At 43.4% G+C, this 20941-nt stretch overlaps 1 protein-coding gene across 1 annotated transcript in view; it reads left to right on the top strand.

The window, feature by feature from the left end:
- The window catches only part of VWC2 (von Willebrand factor C domain containing 2), a 114744-nt gene that overhangs the window by 13199 nt on the left and 80604 nt on the right, over positions 1 to 20941 (top strand). The window contains exon 2 of the mRNA XM_060156238.1: positions 9284 to 9413. Coding sequence (XP_060012221.1) covers positions 9284 to 9413 — 130 coding nt within the window. The remainder of the gene's footprint in view (positions 1 to 9283; positions 9414 to 20941) is intronic.

Genomic DNA, 20941 nt, shown 5'->3' with positions numbered 1-20941 from the left:
TCCATTCTATTAAGGTCTTAATTTAGAAATCTGTAAATAGGCAAAGTATCTATTAGAGCTACTCCATCAAAATCTCACCATCACCCATGCTCCCAATTGGGAGGAGAGAGGCCGCACCTGACTGGGCCCAGGGTCCAGGGTAGCACTCCAAGCCTATCTGCCTGTGGCCCTGGGGTTATTCCGAGCCTTGCTGGCCCCTTCTCCTCCTCTCTGCATGGCTCTGTTTGCAGCAGGCCAGGACTGGGCGCCAGGGGCGGGTCCACCGTGGGCACACACCTGCCTCCACCACAGAAATGGGGGTGCACGTGCTGTCTTAGCTCAGGCTGCCAGAGCAAAATGCACGAGACTGGGTGCCTGAAACAACAGAAATTTACTTCTCCTGGTTCTGGAGGCTCAAAGTCCAAGATCAAGGTGTCTGCAGGGTCTGGTTCTGCTGAGGACCCACCTCCTGGCTTGTACACCGCCGCCTACTCATCATGTCCTCACTGGGTGGGGAGAGGGCCCTCCTCCTCTCCTTACAAGGACACTAATCCCACCCGCCAGGGCCTCACCCTCGTGACCTTGGCCTCATCTAACGCTTATGACCTCCCAAAGCCTCCGCCTCCAGAGACCATTGCATTGGGGGTGAGGGCTTCACCATATGAATTTAGGGGGAGGCATTCAGTTTGTACCAGGAAGCCAGCAGGTTTTTGCTACCTGTGATCGGACTGTGTGATCTGTTAGGTCAGCACCCTTCCAGGACATTCACCAGGTCTTCAGCCCAGAAGAAGCACCCTGCTTCATTTTCATCTGTTTGCCACCAAGTGAAATACACCATGTAAACACTGCCTGCATCTTTCCCCTCCTAAGTGAGTTCCTGCATGATCCGTATTTATCTGAGGGAACTATTCACAAGAGGATTTGAAAGACATTAAGGGGTCCTGCCTCAAGCTAAACTATAAAAGTCAGTCTTTGGTGCCTGAGAAGAAAGCGGTGCCTTGTCGGGTTGTCAGACTGTTGTTCTGTTCATCTGCTGTGTGTGTGTGTGTGTGTGTGTGTGTGTGTGTGTGTGTGTGTGTGTGTGTGTGTGTGTGTGTGTGTGTGTGTGTGTGTGTGTGTGTGTGGTGGAGTCCTATTCTTCCTGAGACTGGAAGCTGACAGCTCCTGGGGACAGTTCTTAATTAAGTCTCTTTGTGTGCAAATCCGTTCTCTGACAGCCAGTAGAAAGACAAAAAGAACAAAACAAAACCAGAATCTTCTCTGAAGACGCAGGAAGCAGCAGCTTGCGGTAGCTCCGTGGCCATTGGCTTGTGCTGGAGGCTGGAAGGTGGCCGTGGACCAGGTTCATCAGGGGCTGCTATTCCCATGGGAGGGAAGATGGGGGGTGGGGACGGAGGGGCTGGAGCCCTCCCTGCTGGCCCTGATGTATAAGGGGAGCTCAGACAGCAGGCGGAGCCAGGGAGGCATGGGCTGCTGGGTGGGCACCTCTGTGTCTGGCCCGGACCCTGCTGCTTCCCAGGGTGGAGACAGAGCCTTGCTCTAGTTTAAGATATTTCGGGTCAAGGAAACTTGAGTAAGGTTGGGAAAGGACTTAGTTTGAGGTGACTGTTGCAAAGAAAGCTGGGACCTGCATAGCATCTTCCGGGCATCTTGCAGGGAGTCAGGGGAGGGTGGTCAGAGCAGGCAGGGTGGCCCAGCACATACTCATGAAGATGGTACGTGAGCAGAGCCCGGTGGCCTGACCAGACCCTGTGTTCCGGCCGCTGCCTTGCCTTGCTGTGTGGGTTTCTTGACAATTCACCCGACCCCTGGGTGTGTGTTCACCCCATAAAAATGCAGAGTTGAAAAGCATTGCTCCTGCATTTTCTTCCAGCTCCAAAATATCACAGCTCCGGGTTCTCAGAAGCTAATGAGACCTGTGGTTTAAGTAGAAGGGTATTCCCCTTAAGTGCGGCGCACTCACGAGTGTGACCCTGGGCACTTTTGGGAAGACACTAAGCAGCTGGAAGGACACTTTCGCCATCTGGTGACAAAAGTGTGACAGTGGCTTTGGGAGGATGCTTGTCATTCAGGGCCACGCCAAGGACTGCTTTCAGCGAAGGGCGATTTTAGCTCCTGCCTCTTGTTTCTTCTTTTACTTTTTTTTCCTTTCTTTGTTTTTATTAGTTTCAGATATCATTTGATTTTATCACATTACATTTTTGTTAAAATAAAATGAACATTATCCTATTAAAATGTAACGTCAGAAAAATAGAGAGAGGTTATTAAAGAAGTTACCATCCTTTTTGGGGAGAGAAGATATGCTTGAACAGAGGAATTCTTTTTTTTTTAAGAAGATTATCTGATTGCAAAACTTTAACTTAGATTGTTGTTTTGGAGGTAAAGAAAAAAATGAAATGATAAAACGATATAGTATCCAAACTCTAATACACTTACTTTAGATTTTTATTTTGAGAACTATTGAAAAATTACTTCTGGAAAAAAAGGTTAAAATTTATATTTATCTCTCTACACGGCAGCTTGTTTCTTAATTGGAGGTTATCAGAATAATTATGCAACAGGGTCATAACGTGTAAACAGAACTCAAATGCACAAACACTGAGATCTTGTTCTTTAGCTTTAGAACAATTCTTCTAGTTCTGCTGATGGTGGGAAACGTTATGCTTTCCAGTTTAGATTTCTAAGTCTCTTTGGGGTAGGTTCTCAGCCCCAGGAGGGAACCGTGGAGCCGGCGAGGCCCCTCCTTGTCTCCGTGGCGCCTCTCTCCACCTGCTCTATCCTCCCCAGCTGACTTATCCACATTCCAGTCTGATCCCTTTCCTCTCCCTCCCACTCCAAGAAACAGCTCTGCCTTTAAAAGCCATAACATGCACACAGCTCAGCTGCCATCTGCCATCGCCTGCTTTTCTGTTAGTTTCTCTTTTTATGTGTCAGCTCCCCAGCCAGACTGGGCACAGAGGTGAGCGACTTGGGTGTGTCTTTGTATCTCTCTGTGAGAATACAGGATTCTGTTCCGGTCATGAGCCTATGGGATTGGTCAGTGGAGGGTGGAGGGCCTGGTGGTGGGGCTGAGAAGCCTGCTCTTGTATCGTTGCCCCGGAACGTGTGCCTAATCCCCAGCCTGCAGGGTGGGTGTGTCCACATCGTATATCTTCCACTTTTGGATTTGAAGTTTGTCCACTGGGTAAGTAAGAGAGTATGAGTCCTCAGCTACTCCTTATAAATGTTAGCGATATATAGGAAACACTGACACACAGAGTAGAATAGTTAGGAAAGATGTAATAGGCAGAGGGTGGTGTGACACCTGCTCCCCACGTGCAGGACTAGATTGCTCCAAAATCTCGAGGTTTTGCTTCCTGATCTCAGGCTGTGCACTTAGGGACCCTGTTTCTAGCCATGCCCTTTATGCACTTGTCAGATCCCTTCTGTAAAGCCTCTGCTTTCGTGTGTATATCATCCTAGCATCTGTATCTTCAATTCCATTTGTGGATTAAATGTGTAATCCACATCTTGATCCCTCATGATGGAAAGATTCCTCTTTCTTCCCTTTGCCTCCTGTGTGGGTATCTAATCCTCCAGCAGCTCCTTACCAGGTGGTGAGCAGCCCTTCCTGAAGCAAAGCTGTAGATTTCATTTTTTATGTTTCTCCTCATGTGCTGTGCAAGTTAATTTCAGCTCCTGTGTCTTTCAATGGTTTCTTCCTTGACTCAGTCAATATTTATTGAGCCTGTGCAGCGTTTTGCATCAACTCAGTTGCTGTAATCATCCTGGATGTGACAGAGACATGACACGCCCTGGCCCTTGAGTTGCACTGAATCTAGCTGGCAGCTGACTGCAGGCTGGGAGTCGGGCTCTCAGTGACAGGACACCGTGCTCTTGGCCAACACGCCCGGAGGAATTCAAGGGGTCCTGGGCTTATGGAGATTCAAAGGAAGGGGGGGAGGGTCGAGGAACTGGGAAAGAGGAAGGGAGAGGGAAGCCCGGATTTCAGGGTTTCTCTTTGTTTTCATGTTAATCTTAGTTTGTGTCATTGTAGAATCCAACACTATGGGGGTTAGAAACATAAACGGAACCTCTCTGGTGATGGACAAAATAGAGAAATGGAGAGAAGACTTTATTTTAGGTGGAATGGTTTTAACTGAGAAAGGTCTGGGCTGACACCTCTTAGCTCACAAATTAATCCCATCTATGAAAACATTACAATTCCTTGGGAAGCTATGCTGGGATTTTCATGCCTCCCATTTGTCTGTTCCTGGGGAGGCATCTGCATTCAGCCTGGAATTAGTGGGGTTTCGTGGCACCCACGCCAGCAACCACAGGGCGAAGTTCCAGATAGGAAATATAATGGTGCTTGCTCGTCAGAGAGCAGGATTCTGGTGACACAAGGCATCTCTGAGTTCTCACCCAGGCCACTGGCCTTTTCTGGCAGCACAGGACAGAAAGATGTGTTGAAGCTGGATTTAAGAAAAGTATGTTGGCCTTTCCAAGTAGGTGGGCATTCTGCTGGGTGTGGAAGGTGCAGCTGTGTAGGCAGGATAGAGCAGGAGGAAGTGTCTGGAAATTAGTTTCTTTTTTTTGTGCATGAATTTTCACAGCAGCTTGATGGGTAACAGCCTCAAACTAGAAACAACCCAAATGTCCATAAACAAGTAAATGGATAAACAAACTGTAGCATGTCTGTACAATGGAATATTGTCAAAAAGGAATGACAGGAAACAGCACAGACACATCTCAAAATAACTATGCTGAGTGAAAGAAACCAGACAAGAAAGAGTACATGTATGAAATAAGTTTCTGCCTTCCAGAATGCAAAGACATTTGGGACACAGACAAGAGTGAGATTCAAATTCAACCTGCCTTCTGCTGTATATCAGAGCCTGGTCCTTCTCATGGTTATGAAATGACACAAGGCAAAGCTCCTTATAGATAGCTATCTAACTGCACCAGAGTCCATAAATGTGAAATATATGAGATAAAATACAGCTGCGAACAAGCAACTAGCATAGACGCTCCTCCCAAACGACCACTTACTTCGTGTAGATCCTTGTATGTACGAGGCCCTGAATGTAAGCAGTTTCCATTAGGAAGGCCTCCTTCTACATCTGAGAAGTGTTTCCCACGTAAATTAGATTGCTCGTTCCTACTTAGCTGTTTAGAAACAGGCTCGGTATGTATTTTACAGGCCTTAACTGCCTATGTGCATGTGATACAGACGTGTATATCATTACTGCGCATTCTGAGGGTCTAACTAATTGTGAAAATACTTTAGCTGCCATCAAGTTAAGATCTTTCTTTCGCCTCTGCTGTGCACTTTGTATTCATGGCTGCTTCGTGGAAAGCATGCTCAGACGTGTCTGTTCTGCATGGTTTTGCTTCAGGTTAGACCCACGTTGCAGCACTGTCGTTCCTAAGCCACAGTCACTGGGGTGACTCTGAAAGCAGAGGGGGCCAGTGAGAGCCCTCAGCAGAGCCCTCAGCATCAGTACCTGGATCCGAGGCTGGTCCAGGCGCTGGCCCTTTGCCAGCCTTCCTAACCCCTCCCCCTCCTCCCCCCCAGCCATCACCCATGTTCCTACCTGCCTGGAACTAGCACAAGTGGGTCTCATCGGTCTGGGCTCAGGATTGGGATGAATGAATGAAGAACACAGAGCTTCTATTTACTCTCACTCCCAATTCTGCAAGACTGTGCTCTTTTCCTCCAGCACAGCGGTTGACTACTCCAGCCCATAGTGGGTGCCTTGAGAATAGCTCCTCTTCCCCAGATGCCCGGGTGTTCCTCTAGGTGCTTCATCTAAGTTCTGTACAAAACTTGATTTGTAACCGGAAGATTGCAGAGGATGGCATTTCTGTCATTAGGCATGTTATACAAGGTGTAGGTGGCTATTGCTAGCAGGCGGGATTGCAGAAACACACCCTAGAAGCTCATGTTCCTGCTCGCAGATCCAGCAATGCAATGGGCATTCTTACCTTCCGTTTGCACAGAAGGACAGAGAACATGGGTCGACAGGAGGCCTTCTGGTGCTTGAGCTGGTATCTGAGGGCTCTTCAGCTGGGGTGACGCTCAGACCTGGTGCCTGGAATCAGAGCAGCATGTGGAATCCAGTCACGGTCTGGGCAGGCTGACGTCCTACCAGGGTCCCAGACACCGGAGCTGGCTGCCCCACCTGCTACCATGGGGTGTGGGGTGGATCCCAGCCACACGAGTGGGCTGGGGCAGACAGAGCAGGGCTGGGAGCTGAGGCCGAGGAGGGACACACACACACTCGTGACCCTCACTGTAAGCCTCAACTGTGATTTTTGAGAAGTAAGCAAATCTCCACATAGTTGAACCAGGATTTCCAAATGTGTAGTGATAGTAAAACCCACAGTTCAATTTTTGATCACGTTGCAGACCTTTCAGAATTTAGCAGTCCCGGCTGCGTGTGTGGTTTGAGCATGGCTCTGTGGTGGGAGAGGGTGATGTTTCAGGCCCAGAGCGGGAAGGAGGGTTTAGTTTGCAGGCCTGTCCAGGAAGCGGCCAGGAGGGGCTCCTCGGGGCCTGTGATGATGCCTTTCTGATTTGAAGTTGCACCTTTGTTGTTCTCCTGAAGCCCTGTCCTGGGGACAGGACAGAAGGGCCCTTCTCTCCTTTCAAATTCCAAACCAAAATGGGGTTTTTTCCTGCTCCCTGCAGAACAGGAAGGGGGTGGGAAGGGCCTTGGACTCGAGCTGGAGCCCTGTCTCTGATGAAAGGTCTGCCCACAGCCTTCCAGAACAGGAAGGGCTGTGCCCCTTTCTTGAGGACAGACCCCAGTCATCCCTGGCCCTCTTTGCTCCTTCCTGACTATCCAGCCCTCCAGATGGGACTGTCCTCACCTCACCCGGGGCAGGGGCTGCCTCCCCACCGTCTGACCCACAGGGCGAGTGCCCTCCAGACTGTGTGTCCCGCCCTGGAGGGGGCAGTGAGAAGTCTTAGTGTTCCAGAAGCAGAGGGCGTGGTCAGCTCCTGGACATTCTTCTGATTGGCTGCTGGTGAGGTCATCAGGAGTCGGCATCAGCAACCTCCTGGCTCCAGCTGGTCTGGGGTCTCCGTGCTGGTGAGCAGCTTGCAGCTAACTTCTCCCGCCCGGTGGGGATGTCAGTATCTGCAAAACAGGTCAAAGGACACGGCTCAGAATATTGTCTACAGGGCTTGAGGAGGAACTAAGGTAAAGGTCCTTGACTTTGTTTAATGGCTGAAGTATTATTTTGTCTTGCTTGACTGTTTCCCTTTCTTTCTGCATTTTCTCACTTCTCTGATTAAATTTACTCTTTGGCTAAAGTTTTTCTACAGACAAAAGACAGGCTGAGGACATGGGTGAGGGTCTATTCGGGGAAGGACCCATAGGGTCCTGCTCGGTTACATCCTGTGCAACTCAGGGTCTCTGCTTTTACAATTCCGAATCCTTTTCTTATCCTGCTTGCTGAGTAAACCCACCCTGGACACAAGGATGCTACAGGCTGAAAAGAGAACGGGCAGGAGGCAAGGACAGGAGGAGCGGAGGCAGAGAGATGCTTGTTAGGGCAGCGAGAGAGCCTGCTTGTGCCAGCACCGCTTCTCAAAAACGTGCCTTTACGTTGCTGTGAGACTGAGTTTTGTTTTGTTTTGTTTTGTTTTAAAGGACGCCTTCTTTTTTTTTTTTTAAATTTCATTTATTTATTTATTTTTGGCTGTGCTGGGTCTTTTCTGTGCGTGGGCTGTCTCTAGTTGTGGCGAGCGGGGGCCACTCTTCATCGCGGTGCGCGGGCCTCTCACTATCGCGGCCTCTCCCGCTGCGGAGCACAGGCTCCGGACGCGCAGGCTCAGCGGCCATGGCTCACGGGCCCAGCCGCTCCGCGGCATGTGGGATCTTCCCGGACCAGGGCTCGAACCCGTGTCCCCTGCATTGGCAGGCGGACTCTCAACCACTGCGCCACCAGGGAAGCCCGTGAGACTGATTTTTAACTTCTAAGGCTATAATGCAGACCGGGTCAAGGTTTTGTCCCGGGCCACTCTAAAGTTTTCTTCTCAGTGTTTTCTTTCTTTGGTTACTTTCAAAGCGTGAACACACACACACACACACACACACACACACACACACACACACACCCCTAAGTCGTGACTCCCAGCCAGACAGTGGTCTAGTGCCTTTAAGTACAAATTGAGCTTTTGCTTCATGCAGTAACCAGGCCACTTGGTGGAGTTTGCAGTTTGGGGTTTTTGCACGGTATAGACCAAGGGAGCACCCGCGAGTGCTGTTGGCGCAGTGCTGGTCATGCCACTCGTGTTGTACGCAAAAGTCAAGTGGGGCCTCCCTGCCCAGAAAACCGTTTGGTACCCCCCGTCCCATCCGCACTGTCCTTTAAAGCACGTATTTCCACATCACAACTCCCGATTGCTGGGTCCACATGTGCTGTTTCTGCTTTGGCATGGGTCACCCCAGATGAAAAATCACTCTGTGGGTGGTTTCCAGGAAAAAAGGAATCATCCCCATCACGGCCAGCCTGAGTCGCTACAGGAGGATTTGTTGGCAGTGTCCAGCGTTGCCAGGAATGGCCATTACGCTTGATTGGAGCCACCCAAAAAGGTAGAATTGGGGCCAGTGGCTGGAAAGTGCAGCAAGGCCAGTTGGAGCCTGGAGATGAAGGCCATGGTGACGCTGGGTGACGACCCCGAGAGGCCTTGGACTCGAGCCGGAGCCCTGTCTCGGATGAAAGGTCTGCCCACAGCCGGTGGCCTGATGCCTCTGGGTCTCAGCTTCCTCGCCAGAAACTAGGGCGATCATGTTAGTAGGGGTGTTTAGTACTGCCATGAGACTGACATGAGATCACGTTGGGACGGCTCCCCGCCGGGTCCCCGGCCCTGAGAAGCCCCCCGTTTCTCCTTCCTTTACCCCGCCCTTCCTGCCCTGCTCTGCTGTCTTCTCACAGCTGAGATGCTGGGGGCGGGCCGGGCTGGCTGGGTGGCCCTGGGCAGAGCTGTGGGAAAAGGGTTCACCTGCAGGATGCGTGGCTGGGCAAGAATTCAATATGACGTGTTATTTAATTTTTGAAGAAACAAAACCCTTTCTTCAACAGAAAGCTTATAAAGAAGCTCACTATGTGGGTTGATAAAAATGCAGAGGCTCGGGTGTGGAGCTGGGAGGGATCGAGCATCCCAGGCCCCACCAGTGTGCCCCTCCTTCCCCCCAGGGGAGCCTGCTCAGCCCCAGCCCCGTCCTCACGCTCTGGGACCCCGGGGCTGGTGAGTGCGTGACGTTCAGGGCCGAGGATGGAGACACTGCCCTGACCGTGGCCTGTGTTGCAGGTGTCGCCGTGCGAGCGGTGTCGCTGTGAGGCCAGCGGGGAAGTGCTGTGCGCGGTGTCCGCGTGTCCACAGACCGAGTGCGTGGACCCCGTGTACGAGCCCGACCAGTGCTGCCCAATCTGCAAAAACGGTAGGTGGATGCGCGTCCGGCCCGCGACCACGCAGGGGTCCCTGCGCGCTTCCCGCCGATGAACCACGGGATACAGTGCGGGATACACTGCAGGAGGCATGTGAGTTTCAGTATTTGCATCCACGCCCTTGCACGCGGGTCCCTGCCCTCTGGGCCCCGGGGACCCGCGGGAGCTGGGCTCCAGTAAGGCCTGCTCTCTCTTATCGGTGTCAGCACAGTGTTTTACACACGTTTAGTTCTTTGCGGGAAAATTCAATTTCCACTCTTGAGGAGAGTCGCTTATTTTAATTTAACTTTGTTTGTTCTTGCAAAGCAGTTTCTCTCTTTCCGAGACAAATCAAACATGCCGGTTGGGCTTATTTACTTTTCATTACTAAGTGGATTAAATGTGAAACATCGTTGACTATTTTTCATAAGCAACATTGGCAGGAAGAGAACCCCCTCTTACTCCCAGTGAGAGCCTGGGGGAGATCAAAAGCCTTGTCTGCTTTATGAAAGAAAAATGGCAGGATGGCTTTGGTTAGCAAGGGAGAGTGTTTCCTCATCCTAAAGGATAAGTACTTTGTACCTGAGATGCGGCGTGCATCCAGGCTTCACCTTAAGAGGGTGTTGAGAAGAGTGGGTTCCCAGGGAGGATGGGATGAAGACCCGTGTTTCAGGATGGTGGTTGGATGAAGCAGTTGAGCGCAGCTTGGAAGAGAGCAGACTCTGGACATAAGACCACATCTTCAAGTACATGCGGGTACTGCCTTGGGAGAGGGTTGGGCCGTCTCTGTGTGGCCCCAAGGCCACGGTGCTAGGACGAAGCCAGGGCAGTGTCTCAAAAAGAAGAAGGCAACTCCATGGCCTGAGCGTTTCAGAGACGGGAGGGGCTCACCTGTGATGTTATCAGCTCATCATCTGTGGGGTTACTGGACATCAGACCGTGTGGTGTGGGCTTTGTCAGTGGCTGACGGTTACATGGGGCTGCTATTAGTGTCTGTGGCAATTCTGAGATTCTGCAGTCATGCCCACTGTGTGGGCTGTGAGGTTCCACGGATGCCTTTCACCAAGTGCACACAGATACCCAGATTTCACCACGAGAAATTTTAAAACTCTTGAAAGGAATCAATAGAAGAGGATGTGAAGCTTCTGTGGAAGCAGGACGGTGGCAGCCTCTCCACCGGTGGTGTGGAGTGAAGTAAGCGTGGGGAGGGGGCACTGGTGCCTGGGGTTGGTGAGGAGACCACAACGACTGAGGTCCAGGCTGCAGCACACTGCGCGAGGCGGCATGACTGAGCCTTCCCGAGTCAGTGATACTTAGTGAATGGCTTGAATATAAGTGGCTCAAATAGTTGGCATCTTAAGCATGCAAGATATTGTGTCGCTCTTGTCAGTTATGACAAAAAAATAAACACAAAGTTTTGGCCTTAGACAGGGAATCCTCGTTTCGATGTTTACAAAAGATGGAAAGACATGATTTCCATCCTTGAGGATATTTTCAATCCCCGAAACTTTAGAAAGGTTTCAGACCTACAGAAAAGTTGATAAATAGCACAAAGAACAGAGGTACACCCTTCACTGTATTTACCTATTATTCACATTTTGCCGTTTTATTTGCTTTATCTCTTTTGAGCTCTGTCTCTGTCCCCGTCTCTCCCTATCTCTGTATATCACCCAACACTGTCAATACATTTGCTTATTTGTTCTTTTTCATAATATACACAGGATACCTTCTATTTATACCACAACCAGCATGAAACCTACTGGTTAAAGTTCAAGATTTTTTTGCAGTTCTTTTTGCCCTTAAGATATATCCCACTTAGGGTATAGAGTTAGAGAACTTAGAAATTATTTGAATTAATTCTTTATCATGTGTGAATATGTTAAAATTTTATAAAGATTTAAAGTCACTTATTTCTGGTTGATTCAGTTTTTAATGTTAAGATTTAATTTTATTGTTTGAAGAAGCAAAAAATGTTCAAAAGTAAAACCTGTATAAATACGGTATAGTCAGAGATTCACAGAATGTTTTAATGTTGCACTGATGGTTTGGGGAGAGAGATGGTTGTTGCCCTGATAGCAAACTTCTAAATGCTCTGCCATTGCCTTTACACTTTGAGAGACAGCATAGAATGAAATAAGGCAGGATTGGGGGTATTGTATTAAAGATTCTTAGAAGGAGGATGAATATGTTTTGTAAAACTAGATTAAGAAAGATTACAGGATACAAAAGGATTTGTATTCAAAGGTTTGATCCAATTTTATCGAAACAGCAACAACTTTTTATTTTCAGGAATACACCCAGAAATAAATGTAAATGTCTAATCATGTAAGTACTCTTAAATTTTGTTATAACGTATTCACTAGATATAATCTGTCTTTCATCTGTCTCTAGCTGTAGGGTATTCTGACCTTGACAGGGCAGATGGTGTTCGGAATTCTTACTGAAAAATTTGCTTGAAAAATGAGAACAGTTTCTATCAGAAATGAACGTCCTGTAATAATTGGTTGAGATTAGTGAATAAGTGACAGTAGTCCATCCCTACTGCTGTGCACAAAAATCAATGTTTTCAATAAGAAAAAGTTATACATCTGATAGATCACAGATTACAGGACATCAAAAGTGATGCCTTGTAAAATTAAATGTTTGGATAGACTTAGCTTGGATGGAAAGGAAAATCACGATTCAGTTGCAAGCTGCCAAAGTCACTTGCATCAAAGGAACAAAAGTTTGAAATCAAGAATGCCTGGAATATAAATAAATGATCACAAGTAACATACAACTTAAAATAATCACTTTGTTGATTTGTATAGATCAATCTCCCAAGGATTTTCTTTTCTTTGGGACTGGTTTTTGGATTTTTCCTACTGATACAGTGAGTGTTCTATTGACTTTCGGGATTTCAGGTTTTCTCTGGTGCTGGTGTACCTCAGATGAGGCTTACGTTCACAGCACACATTCCCTTCAAGCCGGAGATCAGAAGACTTCCGTCCTGCTTGTGTGCACCTTACCTTACTTTAAACATTCAAAGGAAGGAAACTGACGAATGTAAGACATTGATGTTGACATACGAGGGCCTTGTTGGGATTAGCGCTGATTCTCCAACGTGGAATATTATACCCAAGAGGGAATATGTACACCAAAAGCACAAAGGCACTGAGTATAGATTGTATATCTCCCTGAAGTATTCAGTACTACTTGACGGTAGTTGTTTAGAACTTTATTTCCACCAGAAAATGAATATGGCTATTTTTGGAGGAAAATGAAAACTCTTAGGAAATTTTTAAGATAAATATGGAGACTTCAAATTATTAGAAGCACTTTCATGGAGAACATGTGAGAAGCACTAAGAATTGGACATGGTTGTTTTTGTGTTTCTCTTGTGTATTTCAGACAGTAAGATAAGATCATAATTAAACCACATGTAGTGAGTTGGACAGAACTGAATGATCTGTGTGTGTGTGATTCATATCAAGAGCCTTCTCACAAGGAAAAGCCTACTCCCGTCGTATGGCTCCAACATTACATTTTTCCAAAATTTGTACCAAAGTGATAATACCAATCTTGTGGAAACACTTGATCATTATTTAAAATGGCATGATCTTAACCATAAAAAAAATAAAGGAAACTACAAATATCAGAATTAATACTTGATTATACCAAGTTTGTTTTACAAAATCAGTATGTAAAAGTCAGCTGTATGTCTAGATACCAGCAACAAACAAATAGAAATGAATTAAAAACTACTCTTTCAAATAACATCATACATACCAAATAATTAGAAGTAAATGTAACAAAATTGGACAAGAGTGCCACACTTATAAAGCTTTATTGAGAGAAATTAAAGAAATCCTCAGTAAATGGAAGGATAGACAATATTCATGATTGGAAAACTCACTAATGTAAAGATGTCAGCAGCCTCAAATTACTCTATTAAAGAAATAACATCTATGTATTCAGCATAATTCCAGTAAAAAAAAATACAATGACTTTTTCTGTGCAAATTACCAAATTGATTTTAAAATCCACATGGAAAGACAAGTTAAAAACTGGCCAGTGAAATACAGAAGAAGAACAACAAAGCTGTAAAATGTATACTGTAAAAGTGATTAACACACTATGGTACTGTCACAAAGATCAAAAGACTGACAAACCAGAGCAGAATAGAGTCAGAAAAAACTTAAGAATGAAAGACCTCTAGATACACCATGAAGCTGATCCTGCAGTATAGTGGGGAGGGGGTGATCTTTCCAATATATGCTACTAGGTCAGTTGGGAGCAATATGAAGATAAATGTTGATTTCTTCCTCACACTGTACAAAAAAAAAACAGTTCCAAATAGATTACAGATTTAAATATGAAAGTTAAAATAATGCTTTCAGAGGAAAACATAGAACATCTTTATGATTTTGATTAGGCAAAGGTTAATTTTAAAAGATACTAAAAGCACTAACCATATGGAAAGAATTGATACATTGGACTTTATTAAAATTAAAAACCTCTGTTCATCAAACAACATTACTAAACCAATGCAAAGCAGCTCACATGTTTGGAAAAATATATGCAATGCATATATCTGACAAATGAATAAACCATTCTAACACAGAAAAACAAAGTAGAGAGATGAAAAGTAGAAAGAAAAATGTAAAGGGATTCCAACTGTCTGTGGACCTCGGTGTCTTTCTTCTAGTTCCGCTAATAATACACACAAGTTTTCTCACTGAGTTGTATGTACTGGGATGCTGCCACTCACCACTACTTTTGTAACATTGTAGTTCTGTGATAGGACCTGCTCTTGGTGTAGAGTCACAAGAGAACAATAAATTGGATTTCCTATTTTAGTGAAAATAATCTAGTATTAATCTGAAGTAGATTGTGATAAATTAAGATGCATATTTTAATTCTTAGAGCAATCACTAAGAAAATGAACAAAGGAATTAAACATAGCACACTAAAAAATATTTATTTAACTTAAAAAAGGCAGTCAGGGAGGATCAGAGGAATATAAAGCCAGAAAACTTGTAGACAACAAATAAAAAATGTATATGCACTTAATAATAGAACCTCAAAATACAGAAAATAAAAATTGATAGAATTCAAAGGAGAAATAGAAACTTAATCATAGTTGGAAATTTCAACAAGCTATTCAATAATTCACAGAAAATCTAGACAGAAAATTAGCAAGGATATGGAAGACTTGAATGACACTGCCAACTTGACCTAACTGACATATATGTGGAACATGGCACCCAGCCACTGAAGAATGCTTTTCAAGTTGGTGGACATTCTCCAGGGTAGACCATATGTCGGGACATAAAACAAATCTTAATAAATGTAAAGAACTTACTCATACAAACTTTATTCTTTGAACATAACCAAGTTCAGCAGAATTGATAACAGAAGAAATCTGGGAAATTTGCAAATATTTACAAATTATATAGCACACTTCTGAATAACCCATGTGTCAATGAAGAAATCACAGAGAAATTAGAAAATATTTTGAACTAGTACAAATGGCAACAGACCATACTAAAATGTATGGGATGACGCTATGGCAGTGATTAGAGGGAAATTTACAGCTTTAAGCACCTATATCAGAAAAGAAGAAAGCTCTCCAATAAATATGTAAGCTTCCACCTTAAGGAATGAGTGGAAGAAGAGCAAAGTATTCTAAAAACATAGCACACAGTGAAAGAGAGAAGGTAACAAAAACGTGAGCAGAAATAAATAGGATAGAAAATAGGAAAAGCTTAGGAGAAAGTTAGTTCAGTTAAGTTAGCTCTTTGAAACTTGGGACTTTGAAAACATCAGTAAAACTGACAAAACTTTCACTAAACTAAGAAAAAATCAGAGAGACAAATCAAGATGGAAAGAGGGGACATTATTACCAACCCTACGAAAATGAAAAGGAATATAAGGTGATATTATTAACAACTTTATACCAACAAATTGGACGAATTGGAAGAAATGGACAAATTTCTAAGAGAACACAAATTGCTAAGACTAACTCAGTTCATTTCTGAATTGCCCTAAAAGAAATAAAAATTCAAATTTGTAATCAAAAGCTTCCCACAAATAAAAATCTAAACCTACATGGATTCACTTTAAATATATTGTCAAATATTTAAAGAAAAAAATAACACCAATCTTTTACAAACTCATTCAGGAAATAAAGATGAAGGAACATTTCTCAATTTATTCTGTGTGTTTTTTATGGTCCTGATACTAAAGCAAAGCAAAGGTATCACACACAAAAATACAACTACAGATCAATTTCTTTCATGATTATATATGGAAAACTCCTTAACAAAATATTAACAATCTGAATCCAGCACCATAAAAGGGATAATACACTATAACCAAGTGAAATTTATCCTGGGAATGCCAGGCTGGTTTATGATCTGAAAAATCAATTAGTGTAATTGATTATTATCAAAAAGATAAAGAATATTATTATTATCAAAAAGATAAAGAATAAGAAAAATTACCTCAAAAATGGAGAAGAGGTATTTGACAGTATTCAACACTCATTCATGATTAAAGCTCTCAACAAAATAGCAAAAGTGAAATTTCTATCCTGATAAAGGGCAACTATGAATAATCTATAGCTATAGCTAACATCATACTTAATGGTGAAAGACTGGATGTTTCACCAATAAGATCAGAGAGAAGGCAAGAATATCCACTTTTGCCACTTTTATCCACTACTGTAGTGGAGGTTCTACATGGTGGGGTTAAAAAGAGGAAGAAAGAAAGAAAGAAAATACAGTAAAGCAAATTAAGAGGTAAAATTGCCTTTACTCAGAGATGTCATGAAAAATATTTGAAAAATTCCAAGGATTACACACACACACACACACACACACACACGCAACTATTAGAACTAATGAAGAATAACACCAGATTAATGTATACAAAGTCATTTTTTGTAGCAAGCAGTGAACCACTAGCAATGGACAATAAAAAAGAAATTGAGAAAATAGCTCCACTTGTAATAGCATCAAAAAGAATAGAATACTAAGGAATAAATTACCAACAGATGTGCAAGATTTATACACTGAAAGCTACACATTGTTACAGAAAAGAGATATAAATAAATGGAGAGACATTTTATGAGTAGAAGTCTTAATATCATCAAGATTGCAGGTGTCGCCAAATTGATCTATAAATTCAATGAAATTCTATACAAATCCCAACACACTTTTTGGGTAGAAATTGACAAGCTGATCTTCAAATTCCTATGGATCATAAAGGATAGACAAAACAATTTGAAAATGAACAAAACTGGAGAATTTGCACTATCCAATTTCATAACATATTATAAAGTCTTAATAATCAATATATGGTGGTATTGGTGTAAGGATAGACGTGCAATAATGGAACAGAATTGAAAGTCTAGAAATAAACCCAGAATGTAAATCCTTACCTATTTATTTTTCACCAAGATACTAAGGCATTTCAACAGGGAAAGAATGAAAGAACACCCTTTTCAACAAATGGTGCTGGGGTTATTAGGCACCCTTGTGAAAAAAAGAAAAAAATTAACTTACATCCTTACTTAAATCACCCCATATACAAACACTAACTCAAAATGAATCACAGACCTAAATGTAAGAGTTTAAACTATATAATTTTTATATTATTAAAAATAGAACATCTTCATGACCTTAGGTTGGGCAAAGAGTTCTTAGATTCAACACCAAAATCACAACTCATGAAAGGGAAAAAAACTGATAAATTGAATACCATAGAAATTAAGAGCTTTCACATTTCAAAGCACCTCATTACAAAAATGAAAATATAAGCTACAGACAGTGAGAAAATGTTTATAAATTATATACCTGATAAGTCTTGTATCCAGTATATATAAAGAACTCATACAACTCAATAAGAAGATGAACAACCCCAATAAAAAATGGACAGAGGATTTGAACAGACAATTCAGTGAAGAAGGTAAACAAATGGTAAATAAGCACATAAAAATATGCTCAACCTCCTTGGTCCTCAAAAATTAAAGGCACAGTGGGATACCAGTATACCCCCTCTAGAATGGTTCTAATCAAAAAGATAGACAACATCAGGTTTTGGCACAGATGTGGAGAAACTGGAACCCTCAAGCATTTCTGGTGGGAATGGTCCATGTGCTTTGGAAAACAGTTTGGCATTTTCTTAAAAAGTGAAACAAAAACTTTTATCTATCCTAGCAATTGCATCCTGGAATTCAATCCCAGGAAACTGAACACATGTATATGCAAAGGTGTGTAGGTAAATATTCATAGCAATATTATCCTTTGTAGCCCCCCAAAAATAGAAATAACCCAAATGTCCATCAGCTGGTGAATGGATAAACAACGTGATTATATCCACGCAATGGAGATCCACCAATAAAAAGAGATCAGCAAATGATAAGTATATGCTACAAAACGCATGAACCTCAAAAACATCCTAAATGAAAGAAGCTAGTTGCAAAGACCACATATTGTATGATTCTACTTATTTGGAATGTCTAGAGAAGGCAAATTTACACAGGGAGAAGGCCCCTCAGTGGTGGCCTAGATCTAGGATCAAAGAGGGGAATTAATCACAGATGGGCAGGAGGGAATTTACTGAGGTGAGAGAATGTTTATTAACTGGGTTGATTACTAAGATCATTAAATTGTACACTTAGAAGGGGTGAGTTTTATGGTGTTTAAAATATACCTCGATAAAGCTGCTAAAAATATGGATAGTCTCTTTAAAAGATAGACAGGTGAAAGTTTTGTAATTTCCTTTGATTGAATTCTAAGGCCAGCCTTGATTACACATCTTTTCATCTTCCCTGAAAAAGTGCCTTTTCAAACCCTGTACTGGTGCCTTTGATAACTATGAAATCTTTTCATTAAGCCTGTAGAAGCTGAGGCGCTTCTAAGTATATACCGTTATGGACCTTGAAGAGCTAGGAGGCCATAAAGGGTTGCAGACACACAAACCCATAGAGGCCCATGGGGTTTTCTAGACTTCCTGTGCTCTGGAGCTCCGTGCATGACACAGACGTACAGCCCACACAAACCCCTCTTCTGTATTCTTCACTCGCGGTGTGGACACCTCTCTGCCCCCTTCAGTGCTGCACTCCCCCGTGTCATTCTAGACTCTCCCTCACAATGACCCAACTTCCCAGGACACGGGGCTGCAGATGCAGGGAGAATGGAGGTCGCTGGGTACATCCAGATCTCATGCAGGTATTGTGCTCTTCTGGGATCCCAGAGCCCAAGAGGCAGGGTTCACCCAGCTCAACCCTGGTGAGCATCACCTCCAGGACTTGTTATAACACAGATTCACTGACGCACCCCCTCCCCAGAGTTCCTGATCCAGCTGGTCTGGCCTGGAGCCTGAGAATTTGCATTTTTAATATGTGCCTCCCTTGGTGTTTTTGGTGCTGCTGGTCTTGGGACCACCTTGGAGAACCACTGCTTTGAGGTGCTCATTTTCTCACTTTTTAAAAATTTTTCCTCTCAGTCAAGTTTAATAAGAGAAGCACACAGTGGAGCTGTGCAGCTTTAGGCATGAATGAGATCTTTTGAGATTTTGATGCATTTTTGTTGTTTTTCTAGAGATTTTAGAGTTTATAGAAATATGTAGTATGTAATATTTTAAAAATTGAAATCTCAGGGCAGAGAAAAAATGACTGTTGAATGGCAAGTGAGAAAAAGTTAGTATAGACACATGCTCCCCATCACCCTGTGTTTCATAACAACTCGTTGTTAAAGACGGTCTGCAGAGTTGACAATAAGTTTTCTAGCAGCCAAAGCAGAAAAGAGAAACTTAATAAATATCACCTACACAGAGAAACACCCCAGAGGAAATGACTTCCTAATAAGCAATTTTCCTAAAAAATAATACCTAAAGTTTTTTTCTCATTCCAATTTACAGTCTCTGGAGGTGTAGAAGTGTTTATTATTGGCCTTATTTTTTATGTTAAAAAAAAACTAAAACGAAGAGAATTTAAATCTGATCACAGTGATTTTGTAACCTGCTGATATAAGCCATGTGGTATATTTTTTCCTGGTTCAGTGTGCTTTTTTTTTTTCAATTTTATTCAAGTACAGTTGATTTACACTGTTGTGTTAATTTCTTCTGTACACCAAAGTAACTCAGTTACATATATATATATATATATATTCTTTTTTATATTCTTTTCCATTATTCTTTGTTACAGGATATTGAATATAGTTCCCTGTGCTGTACAGTAGGACCTTGTTGTTTATCCATCCTGTATATAGATTACATCTGCTAATCCAAAACTCTCACTCCTTCCTTCTCCCTCCCCCCTCCCCCTTGACAACCACACGTCTGTTCTTTATGTCTCTGAGTCTGTTTTTGTTTCATAGATATGTTGATTTGTATCGTAGTTTAGATTCCACATGTAAGTGATATCATATGCTGTCTTTCTCTTTCTGACTTAGTTCACTTAGTATAATAATCTCTAGGTCCATCCATGTTCATGCAAATGGCATTCTAAATAGATTTTTTTAATGTCAAAGCTTTATTCACCTTCTTGTTAGTGTTTCCCAATGTAGACCAAGAACTTAACTCCAAAGTGCTAGCGGATTTCTTATCCGTGTGTTTACTTACATTTTGGTTTAGTGGGAGTAAAGATTCAGATCGTATTCCACGAATCCTCACAGAGCCCAGTGAGCATCGATACTTATGCTTTAGAGAAGCACTTGCATGCCCCATGGTGTTCCTCCTTCTTCGTGAACTGTGAACGAAGATCAGCTCTGGGTTTGCTGAGGTCCAAGCCAGGTGAAGATGCTGGGTGTCCTGAGTGCAGACGGCTCTCAGGTCTGCTCACTTCTGACAAGTTAGACACAGAGAAGGGTTGGGTCGGGGCTGATCTCTTGATTTCAGGAACTTAATTTGTTTTCATTTCCTCTGGAGACCTTTGAATTAGCAGCTCCTCTTTGCAAATTTGTGAATAGCTTAAAATGACACTTTTGTTGGCAAACATTGGGGCAAAACCTTAATTTTTAAGATAAATAAATCAAGTTAGACACAGACTGCCCTGAAGTCGTTGCTACCCAGTTATCACAATGAAGTGCTTTCGTGAGTTAGGTGCTCACAATGAACCTAGGCAGAAAGTGTATGACCGTGGGTTTATCTGCATGTTTCCTAGAGTCTGGGTGCATTTGGCTGTCGATTTTAGACCAGTCTCGGGCTCAGGCCACAGACCAGCCTCCACGAGGCTTGGCCACTTCCAGTCTGCATCGTGCCCTTTGAACTTGCTGAGGACCTGCCTGGAGTCCCTTCCCAGTCTCCCCCTTTTTATAAAGACAGGCACTCAAATGTCCTCGCCTGGAAAACCTTCTCTGTCCTGTTTCCTACAGGAGGTTAATTCCCCTGTGTGTCCTTCTCACAAGGCAGAACCCAAATCACATGCCTTCTGATGTAATTAAGCCTGTCCTTTTGTTGAACTTTTGGCTCTTTTGTTGAATGCTGGGTTCTTTTTTTAGATTTAGAGGAGTCTGTGTGTATGTATGTGTGTGGGTGTGCGCTTATGTATTGCTTT

The sequence above is a fragment of the Lagenorhynchus albirostris genome, chromosome 8 (genome assembly GCF_949774975.1).
Source record: "Lagenorhynchus albirostris chromosome 8, mLagAlb1.1, whole genome shotgun sequence".
Lineage (NCBI taxonomy): Eukaryota > Metazoa > Chordata > Mammalia > Artiodactyla > Delphinidae > Lagenorhynchus > Lagenorhynchus albirostris.
Note: the sequence above shows the minus strand (reverse complement) of the source record. Positions and strands in the feature narration are given on the sequence as shown.